Genomic DNA, 12005 nt, shown 5'->3' with positions numbered 1-12005 from the left:
AATTTTGGAGAACCTTAACTTCTTGGGGCCTGGCTCACACATCTGCAAAATAAGGTGAACACGGCCCCTGAAGTGTCTTCCAACTCAAAACCAGAGTGAAAAATAGACATAAACTAAATCTTTAGCCTAGAAACATAGCACAGTACAGAACAAGCACCTGATACACATTTAGTCAAAAAACGGAAGTTTTTTAAAAAATAAAGCACATATTTAAAACTGAGCTTCCCATCTTGCATGCCCTGGTGTGCTGGGCCCGGAAGTGGTTATGCATGTGTCGAGATAATGGTCCCCTCAGGACAGAGGCTCATGACGTGAAATAGTTGGGGACGCACAACTTTTTAAACATACTACCATTACAGCAAAAAAAAATAAATCTTTATTAAGTTTCAAACTAAATTTATAAAATATTCTCACCCACCCTTTGTTTAGCAAAGACAGAATGTTTGCCTTATCTGGTACTCAGGTCATCTAATCTTAATACCGAACATATGAACAGCAATTTACTTGAAGCAGCAGAAAGCCCTTCCTTATGCAATGTGTGGATGTTACTTCTCTAAGAGTAACTCTTGGGAAAAAAAACACTTTCAACATATGTTTCAGTGCATACAGAGAACATACAGCAGCAACCATTCTCAAGAGATGAAATTCTGCTAAAGAACATTTAATACAGTAACAACTGCAATTTCTGGTTCAAGATTTATGATAACAACTACTTACCCTTTTTAATGGTAGTTACTCAGGGATTTTTTTAGTGTGAAAAATCTGCATTGTTTCTTATAATTATTACTACCTACCACTTCACATTTTTTGAGAAAGATGATGATCTATAACATGTATATAGAAGTATGGGGCTTTATTTTCAACACAGAGCTTAATGGTACTTCCTCATAAGCTTTTTTCTTAGGGTCCAAGAAATAAAAGCTCTGCATCTTTCGGATACCTGAGCACTTGTATTTATGGGTCATGCGCTCGCCCCCATTCTCACAGCCAGTTGCTGCACCTTTGCCACAAGTGAAATAAAAAGCCCTCAATCCAGATAATGAAGCTACCTTGCCAACTGTGCTTCATTCCAAAGGGTGGGTCACCCTGAAGGCGGCTGCTGGTCTTGTCATGTCTCCAAGGAGGTCCACAGATGGGCTGGTTGCTTCTGAAACACATATATTCAACTGGACAGGGATGATTCTCAAATGAGTATATCGTGTAAATCAGTGTTAGAGATAGCACGTGGCTACCAGCAACCTGTAAGTCAAAGGGCCAATAAGCCAGTAAGCCCTTTCCACTGAAGGGCTTTTTAAAACAGTCACTCTTTCCTGTGGTTCTTCATTGAAATGGTTATCAAACAAGCTCCCAAACAACAAAAAAGGTCAAAACTTTAGATTAAAAAAACCTTACTCATCTTAGAAATATCTGAGAACTATTTGGACTTTACCTACTACGGTGATGCTTAGGTGCTATGTAATGTAAATGTAACATACATATTCAACAAAAGAATGAACCAGGTACTACAGCACTAGAAATAATGTAAACACTAGAGGGAGAAAAAGACTACCTTGCCTTAAATCATTGAGTTTAAAAGGTATATACTCTGAGAAATAGATGAGTCCAGTATTCTGTTACTGGGGAGATTTCGTTTTTGTTTGATCTTTTTGCACACATTGCCCAACATGCCCCACATAAATGTCTCTGTTAGAAGGCGGCAATGTCCTTCCTAGCAAGTTCTATGCAACTCCCCAAATCACATATAATCTGTGGTGGCAAATACTTTTAGTGTTACAACAGAAACGGGCAAGATAACAAAGTCTGGATGTTTATGTACTTTGTATTTCATTACAGACTTAAATCCCTGACTGATCTGAGATTTAACTAGTCATGGACACAAAAATATTTAAGGAACTTGTGGGTCTATATTGAATATGACTTAATATTTTCATTCCCCAGAAGACATTACAAGTGGAAAGAGGCTTGCCTATGGTTTTAATCACAGGGTTCTCTTCTTGAATTGCCTCCCCTAGTATCTTTGAAATCCACTCTACTCTCAATGACCCAGAGCTCAAGTGCTACCATTTCTGTGGCTCAGCATTCCCACCCACAAACCCCCTTCCCCCCCCCCGACACACATGTTAAGAGCCACTCCTTTCCTCCTTTTTAATGTACTTTGTACACAGCATTCTTTTCTTTTTGCTGTATAGTTACTTGTGATGTGAAGTAATCTTCCAGAGCACATGACAGACTCCAGAAGAACAGAGGTGTGTATCTTCCACACGTTTATGTCTGCATAAATGGACTATTTTCTTGCATTTTTGTCTCTAAGGTTAAGAAAGTAACACCTAAGAGTGTTTTTGAAGTTCAGTATCAATTCAGTCCTAACCTAACCTTTAGTTATTTAAAAATAATGTTAATAATGAATTTGAGATCTTAAGATTGTGGTCTGGTCAATTGCCATTTGAAAGTCTGTTCTAAAAATATCTTCATATAAGTAACCTAAAATCTCATCAAAATGTAATAACTTCTAACTAATTTATGCTAGTTAGCAGGAAACAAATTTTCAGTGTATACTTTAGATTCCCACTTATAATACAATTACCCAAACCCTCCAAGATTCTCGAATTATTTCCTCGCAAAGAGGTAAGGTAAGATTTCCCAATTCTACTCACTTTTCCAGGAGGCCACTATACACTAGTGCATTAGGGCAATCTCTAGCAGCCTCTAAAATATAGGTGAATCTATCAATCTGCTTCGGCTAGCAGTAAAATATATTCACTCTTAATTTAGAGTAAAACCAGTCAAGCATACTTTTAATACTTTTAAAATTCAGAGTATTTTGCCATATTAGTGTTTTCCAAATTGTCACTCGATATATTATAGAGAAAGCAAGACTATCCAGCCAAATTCCTCCATCTACTATTCAGAGATAGACAGTGTCTTCCTGAGCATTATTTTTATTTTGCTTCAGAAAGGATTTGGACAACTTAGTAAGTATGAGAGCATTTGAAGATTGGTGAAACTAAACGATTATTGATATCAGATTGAGAATTATAGAAATCAGCTAATAATATAAAAAAGGAAAAGAATCTGTAAGAAAAGCAGAACAGATTCACTTTTTTGAGTTGTAACTAGGTTTATTAAAACTACAACAAATTAACTTGATGACTGCTTCTGGACTCTCATGATACTATAATCTTGGCGGGGTGGTTCATCAATCCTCCCTTCTATGTGATGGTTTCTGAGAAGATAAGAGCCACATCTTGCTCATTTTTATACATCCGAGGCACAGCAGAGTAGATAGTTAACTTCCTGTTGACCAAATCAAAAAATCCTTCCATTTATTTCTATTAACCAGAATGCTTGGAAAGGTTAATTTCAGTAAGGTTCATCCTATATCAAAGGCTAACTGTGTTAATGGTATAGATGTTCAATCCTTCCATCCTGAAGAGAAATGAGCCTACTTTGGGGAATTTTCAGAGCCAGAATGTGAAGAATGCTGCAAGTAGGGAAATATGGGCTATTCACTGCAATGACAGACTATACATGCTCTTCATCCAGTAATAAATTATGTATGATTTGATCATTATTTCTGTTTTCTCCCACTATTTGAGCTTCCAATATGGTAACAGAGGCATTAAGAAGAAAACCACTGCCCCTTTTCTCCTACTCGATAAAAGGTATATGCATATTGCTCTGAAAGCATATTAATAGAGAATCAGATATTAAAATTTCAACATACTTACTGTTAAAATACATGCATTTTCTAGCTAATCCTGTAAGTAGTTGGAAGTTTCTAGTACAACTTCTTTTTGCTCCTCTTATAAAGGGTAGAAATCTTACAATCTGTTTATTTTTTTTAAAAGAAAGGTTAAACTGTTACCACTTTGCCTCAAGTCAGATTAAAATAATGTAAAATGATGTTAACATTATGAATTCATGTTGGCCACTCTAACACTGAATTTTGATACTGTTCAGATGATTTGCAAACATAGGTGAAAAAGGATTCTGAGGGAGAAGAATGCAATTTCTCCTCAATTACACCAGTAGTTACTACACTAACTTCCTTTACTGAGAATTTTTCCACTGTCTGCTCAATTATAAAAGAACTGCTGACATGCAACCAGTCAAAATACTGATAAAGCATTCAAGAGGAGAGAGGTGAGGGGAGGATGTTTCAAAGTCACAAAATTAGAGTATTAAATTCATATAATAAAAAAAGGGAGTATGGAGATTTGAGATTAATTGCATGTTGAAAGCAGCAGCAGCGTCTTGTCACTCAACTACACTTCTGACTACCAGGTTGTGAATTCAGGACAATTACTTTTAGAATGGCTTTTACCAAAAAAGCCGACAGAAACAACAAAAAGAAACGATTTTAGTATAGTTTGCTTAAAAAAAAAATGTACCTCATTATTACATTCAATTTTCTTAAGTTCTATAGAAGTAAAATCCTTCCATAAAAGAACAGTAAGAAATGTTTCCCTCCACAGATCTGTTAAGGATGTATTACAAAAATTAACCATGTATGTGACATACTGTATGTTGCTGGCACAGTTCATGAGTGCAACATGTGCAATACACACCAACCCTAACCTAACAGAAACTGAGTTTCTGACGTTAGAGAACAGTCTCTTGACAATCTAGCACTTGTGCAACAAAATTAAGTTTCATACACCAACACTTAAACTCATGGGTGAATTCTCCTTGCCAGTGGAAGCAGAAGTAAGTTATCTTCCTTCTGTTTGGTTTTTCTTTAACTCAAGTAAATGTGTGAGGGCAATTCCCATTTGTGCAAAAGGTTAGAGGTTAAATCAGACCTATAGAATGATGTCAGCATTCGATTTCCAAAACTTTACAACTAGGAGATCAAAGTATGTGCTCCTGTCAGAATCACTTATCTAGTAATATTTGAAAACTAATCAGATGTCATTCAGTCAAAAATTTTTTCCATGTTCTACTTCAATCAACCTGCCTTTTGGAATTCTTAACTTTAGAGATAACATTGCTTTCAACTAAAGCTCTGAGGGAACCTCTTAAGAGAGCAAGTCTTGTTTATTAAAGTGAGCACAGGAACCCCCAAAATGTGTACAAAGACCTACTCACCACACTGTTCTTTCCCTTCAACTTTGTTTATTGATGTACTGAACATGAAAAAGTACAAAGAATCCAAACACAAAAGAAAACATGTACAGCCTCTTAAATACTCAACAGAATATATTTTCTATTCCAACAGATGTGAATTAAGTCATACTGTACAACTTCAAATAAATACCAGCCTTACATTTTATTAAGTGCTCTGATAAACACTGTAAAGTGAAGCACAATTTGCATGCCCTCTCATCAATGCCTTGGTTTGCTACAGTAGTATAGGAAAGAAGCATGTAGCTGCTGTTTTCCCGTGAGGGAAACCTTATTAATTTTTTTTTAAGTATATACACATATTTTATTTTTTAGTGTTTTTTTTTTAAACGCAGAAGGTTAACTCTGACAATCTAAATGCACCTAAGGATATGAGAAAGTGCTAAGCCAATTGATTTCTGAATAGCATTGAGTGGGTCAGCATGAAAACTCGCTTATTCACTTTAGCACGCGCCTCACAGTATATGTACTGTACTATACTGAAAATTTTTATAACTACAGTTTTAAATAATAAAAAATAAAACTCAAAGCAACCGCAAAGATAATGTACAACTATGTTATGCATAGCACATTGCCTGTTCTAAGGGGAAGCACGTGAGCATCTCAGTTTATACAAAAAGCAGGACGTAACTATATAGTTCTCAGTGCATCCTGATGAAGGCCATTTTTTGCCTTCAGCTTTTTTGAAAATTTATTATAAGCTAGATGCTAATCAGAAAATATTTTGTATTTTTTAAAATTTCTTTCATACATGGTAAAGACTTATTTTATTATTTCCCCAAATAGTGGTTTAAGCATCATACAAAGTTAAATTTCAATAGCATACAGATATTTATGATTTTTGTATGAAAAATGTAAGGAAATTTGTTCAAAACCTATGGTTATACTCATTTTTTTTTACCACAAACATATTTATAAACAAAAATGTAGCATCACCATAAACAGCTGAAGCTAGACTATCTACAGACAAAATTAGCAACAAATCTGATGCACTGTAAATTCAAGTCCTCAGGACAACAAAAGTGATTAAGCAAGACCTCAAGTAACAATGTTAATGCCATTTACAAAGGAAAAAACTGATACAAAAACATTCAAAACCTGAACATCACTTGGCATGTAAGGAAAAAAAAAATCAAATTAGCTGAACGGTTCATAAACACAAGGTCTTATTTACATTACACAAAGCTCAGGTGTTAGCCTTGAACGTAACTTTCAAAATACTTTCAAATATATCCAACTCAGATCACTTTTGCTGATTTGCTGCAGTACAAATCATGTGCAACGTCTTTTTTTCCTTAAGACAAAACAATTCTTCAAACAATACTGCAAGTACATCACTAAACACCATGAGCTCTATCTGAAGGGATTTCTTTAGGAAGAACAGATTTTTTTTCCCCCATCTCTTGGTAATTTAAATTTCTTGCCTGCTCTTATATATTCTTTTGTAAATTTTTTTTATTTGTTTCAAAATCACAAATCAATGTGAGCCACCTATCACATAATAACCAGGATGATCAGACACTCCACTGGTGATTACAAAAACGAAACCAGCAGTGTTTTCCCCTATTGATTCTACTCCTTTCATACAAAGATCTCAAAAGTATTTTCTACATCATAAATCTTTCTAAATTTTCCAACCGCTGCAAATTTCCTGGTAAATTTTAAAAGCTCACTAGGTGTCATATGAAGAGATTTCTCAAAGTATTCAAGTCAAAATATTTGTTCCAGGACCAGTAAAAAGTTTCTCCAAATTTTCTTTTTTATAAAAATAGATGCTTTTTTAAACCCACATCAAAGAGGCTCTTATCTCTTTGGCAAGGTACTGCTTTACGAAAAGTTCTCCAGTATTCTTACAATAAGCGTTTATAATGTAGCCCCCCCTTCCCCAACCCAAATCATAATTACAAAATAAATACTGTTTTTAACTTCATAAATAAAAATGTAAACTTCAAAATACTTTTCTTAAACAGACATAACAGCAATGCTTTAAATGTAAACCAAACACAAAGCTAATCAGAAAAAGGAAAAAAAGGGGGGGAAAAAAGACACAACCAACTGAAGAAGTACAACACAAAGCCTCAATATTTTACTCACAGGTTCAAGGCAGTTATGTAAAAAGAAAAGAAATGTCTTCCCTTAGCTGAAACACTTTAAAAGGTCCACCTTCTTCAAAGAAGGCAATAGAATGCAATGTGACAGGTAAAAACCCTGTACCTCTTGTCCATATTCAAACATAAAAGATATTTAAGAAGTTTTAATTCAAATACTAGCAATAAAAAATCTCACATATTTCTTAGGATGCTAAGTAGTCATTTTATCCCCATCTCAACACTGACTTACAAAGACATTTACTAATGTATAAAGTTTCTCTTAACTTGCCTTTGTTGTATAGTTTTCATATATAAATGGACTGAGGACAAGAGCTCATTAGGCTTTGTGCGTTTTGTTTGTCTTAAAGGAGACCTGCAGTACTCTGTCTCCCAGACGGTATCCATTGAGGCTAGCTATCGCCATGGCAGCCTCATCATAGTTTGTCATAGTCACAAATCCAAAACCTTTGCATTTATTGGTGTTAAAGTCACGGATGACCTTCACGTTGGTGACAGCTCCAAAAGGCCCAAACATTTGCCACAGGATACTCTCATCTGCGTCAGGAGCCAGGTTGTACACAAATATACACCACCCTGTTCCGGGGTGCCCAGGGATATTAATTCCAGCCAAACTGGTCATTCCATCAATGGTCATTGGAGAAAACCTACTAAACAAAACAGGAAACACACACACAAAATAAAAACAGAGGTTAGCAGTGGACTTTCTCGTCCCTTTTCCATCCCTAAGAATGTTAGTGATTCCCCTCCCCCAACAGATACGTACAGCTATTTGATGTTTCAACCAAGGTCTGTGTGTGGCTTTGCAGTGACATGCTAGGCTACTGAGTTATTAAGTTATGAAATGGCCATTACTTGCTGTATTAATCCACAATAGCAAAGAAATATACTTAGAACTGACTCCATGAATTAAGCAGGATTGGCAGGGGGGTGGAGGGAGAAACCAACACATATGTAAACATGCTATAACGTCGCAACGCAATATGAAAAAAATAATGGGTTTTTTAAAGACCAGGTGGCATCCAGTGGGATAAAGATATTCCTTGAGTCAATCGTGCTTCAAAGAGCAGCTTTTCATTAGGTTGTACATGCAAAATAAAACCCAACAAAAACTTAATGAGGGGTGTGAGTAATCACTCCCAAATCAAAGAAACTAATCAATTGTGGGAAGGGATTATGAGTATCATGAACCTCTATCATTACCTCTTTACTCCATAAGCCATATTGAGCAGATTGTCCAACCTGCAAAACACACATTTAGCAAACTTCAGTTTTTAATTTTTCCCCTTTATGTTAAAGAAAGCTGGGCTTGTTACTGCCATCTTCCAAGGGGATATTTATACATTAATTATATGTGAAGTCTTAAAACACTGAGTCTTTTTACATCCCTGAGGGAATGGGTACCCACTGCCACAGGATCCTAGCTTTGCCAATGGAGACAGTTCCTCTCTACCAAGGTCAGTGCAGGGGAAGTGGTGGTGGTCATCTGAGGAATCCATTCAGAGAGGAAATGTGGAAGCTCTGGAAGAGTTAACTTTTGGGTTCTCACCAGGGAAGTTCTAACTGTGCCATGTGTACCTACGTGTATTTATATGACTTTCAATTTTCACAACTCTATTGGTTCCTAAGGATACTAAGACACACAGAGACTAACTGGCTGGCCCGAGGCCATGGAACTAGTAAATGGTGGCACTGATAGTCAAACTCTGCCATTTATAGAATTCTATACATTTCCCTTTAATCTCCCAACTTTGAAGAATCAAAAATGTATAATTACAGGTAGAAAAACCTTATTGACAACCTTAGCTAACCCTCCCATTTCTCAAATGTGCTCAACTGAGGTCCAGAAAAGGAAAGAGTGAGCCACTGCTCTAGTGAGCAACAAAGCCAGGGGTTGAGATCCTGAGTCCAACGCTGTGTTTAAACCGTTCGGCAACCTCTCTGGGATTTTAAGAAGCCAGGCAAGAAACAACTTGAGTTTCTCATAAAATTTTTAAGACAAAGTAATTGGGGTGGGCAGGGACTCTTTAAAACTTTCTACCTTTTTCCTATGTCAGAAATTAAATTAGTTTTATAGCATTTGATTCTTCTTGCTTTATCTATCAGCTGTAAAAAGACCATGCTGATACCCCAGGTTTCCATGGTGGTTACCAATTAATTACATTGTTTTGACGAGGCAGGCATAACTTAATACACGGCCACAGCCACCCTCAACTGCCACAAGGCTCAACGCTCTCCAAAGACAACCTTGGGGTGGGGGTGGGAGGGATGTACAATTTTTTCTCATTCTTTTAACACTTGTGAAAGGCTAAGCTTGAGAAGTGCCACAAACTTAGTGTCTGACCCGCGCCCGCCATCAAGTCAGGCTAGAGCACACCTGTAAAAACAACTCCTTTTAGTTTTACAAAAGCTAAAACACATCTCATCTGGTCTTTCAGAATTGGAAAAAAAATGTAGTCTTCTCACATCCCTGCACCAAATCTCCACTGGGAATTTTATGTTTTGTAAAAATTAAAAGAATGAACTGAGCTGATAAAATGCGAAGTGTAAAGGGACAAAACAAATCACAATGATCAAGGACCCTCATCCACGTGTGTCTGTCTTCCCCCACTACCCTCTACCGTACCACAGAGCACAGGCCTGGGTCACTGCAGGTTTATAATGAATATGTGATGACCAAACAAAGCCAATGAGGTCACCAAGATATTCATCAACTACTTAATCTAGAATGAAAACTACCAGGAGGACAAGCTGGGCAAGCATGTTTGCACAGGCAAGGAGAAAGCACATGTGTGAAAGGAGCACATATGTGGGAAGGCTGTATTTTCTGCAGAGGTGATGAGTGTAGTCAAAGATGCCTTGTCTTTATATTCAAGAATAAGGGTCACAAATACTAGCAATAAAGATGAACACAAATTGGTATCACCAGGTAACCTGCTAAAAAAAAATTTCATCAAATTGCTGGAATGATCAATACAGAATGCATTGGGCATATGATACCTGTGGAACAGAACAGCCTATTGAGGTCTCCAACCAATGCTAAAAGGCTCAGAACAAAGAAATACCTTATTAATTCACCCAAAATAGTTATACCATCTAAGCTCATTAATTGCATCCAGGTAGGGACTGTCACACTTTGCCACCACTCACTTAGGACAGCAACCAAACATCCAGCAACAGAATTTTCTAAACAAGTTTTCAGTATTTTCAAAACCTGCCCCAAAAGCAAATTACAGTCACACATCACTTAACAATGGGGATATACCCTGAGGAACAAATCATTAGGCAATTTGTCATTATAGGAACATCATCGAGTATAGTACACAAACCTAGATGGAGTAGCCTACTATACACCTAGGCTATATGGGACAGCTTACTGTTCCTAGGCTACAAACCTATAGAGCATGTTACTGTACTATAGGCAACTGTAACACAACGGTAAGCATTTGTGTATCTAAACATACCTAAACACAAAAACGTAATGTGTTGCCCTACAATGTTACGATGGCTAATATATCGCTAAGCAATAGGAATTTTTCAGCTCCATTACAATCTTATGCAACCACCTTTGTATATGTGGTCTGTCACTGACTGAAGCATTGTTACGCAATGGATGACTGTACGTGCACTGAGGGAGACAGATCTCATTCCTTGCCCTCCATCTCCCGCTCCAGGCAGGAGGTCTAGGACTTTTATACCAGGATCTCTGAGAACTCTCCACATGGGCTTCACATTTGTCCTATCTGTGAAATCCCATATAATACCACGATCTTCACCGATTTCTTCACTTGCCTCTTATTTTGGAAAACTTTGGACCTTTGGAATTTAAGCCAAGTTATCTCCCCTATCCCTTTCTCCTCCCCCATCACCAAAAAATGTAGGGAAGAGCACTGAACCTAGGAACCAGGGACCAGGCACTGCTGAAACCCCTGCCTGTATGCAGCTGGGCCCAGAAGGTTTCCTTGCTCTCTTAGGGCCACACATACACATTTCCCATGGGAGCTCAGAGAAAGCAATGGGTGCTCCACATGGGCACCACGTACTCCATCTAGTAGCAGTTGGTACACTGTAAACTAGATAGTTACAAGAGAAAATGATGCAGTGCCTTGTATGCAAAGACTCTACTGCTCCCTAGAATTATGTCTTTGGTGGGTCTGTCCATAACTCAATGATATCTTTTGTACATAGTCATTGAAATACGGAAATTGATTTTTAAATGGAGACCAAGTTAGTAGCCTCCATAATAACTTGGGCAGGGAGTGAGGGGAGGTGTGCGTGATCATGTATCACGCTGTGGGAAATAAATATTAAAGTGTCCATTACATATATATTTTTAGTACTTAAAAATAAAGTATTCTTTACTTATCTTTAATAAATACACTGCACTCAGTCCCACTTGCCACATGCTTCCCTGGTGGAAGACTGAACAGTCCTCCAAGGACAGAGATGGCCAGTGGCACCCTCACCTGTTCTTTAGCCTGAACGTAACCCTAACCATAATCCATTTTACAAACAACACATTCAGTGGATTTGGAGGATTAGACTGGATAACCTAGCTTTAATTAAAATAACCTTCACCTAAAGAAAAGGTAGCTCTAAAATGATTCCTACAAACTAAAAAATCAGAATTGAGGATGACACTAGTAAGAGAAACCCAAATAAATAAGAAGAGTGTTGACTATTTCTCCTACTCCCAGTACAAGCTACATTATGAGTAGTTAGACATAAGATAATTCAACATGTCTCACAAGAAGTCACACAGGAAATTCAAAA

At 37.1% G+C, this 12005-nt stretch overlaps 1 protein-coding gene across 28 annotated transcripts in view; it reads right to left on the bottom strand.

Annotated features, from left to right (window-relative positions):
- Positions 1–5098: 5098 nt before the first annotated feature.
- ELAVL2 (ELAV like RNA binding protein 2) overlaps positions 5099–12005 on the bottom strand; it is a 157270-nt gene continuing 150363 nt past the window's right edge. For 10 of the 28 annotated variants that reach the window (XM_045562643.1, XM_045562628.1, XM_045562637.1 and 7 more), the window contains 2 exons: positions 8436–8474; positions 5099–7882 (listed from right to left, as the gene is read on the bottom strand). In XM_045562643.1, coding sequence (XP_045418599.1) covers positions 7552–7882; positions 8436–8474 — 370 coding nt within the window. In that variant the 3' untranslated portion in view covers positions 5099–7551. The remainder of the gene's footprint in view (positions 7883–8435; positions 8475–12005) is intronic. The other 18 variants (XM_045562644.1, XM_045562632.1, XM_045562638.1 and 15 more) reach the window with 5 other exon arrangements.

Source organism: Lemur catta, chromosome 10 (assembly GCF_020740605.2).
Source record: "Lemur catta isolate mLemCat1 chromosome 10, mLemCat1.pri, whole genome shotgun sequence".
Taxonomy (NCBI): Eukaryota; Metazoa; Chordata; class Mammalia; order Primates; family Lemuridae; genus Lemur; species Lemur catta.
This window is presented reverse-complemented; position numbering and strand designations above follow the sequence as displayed.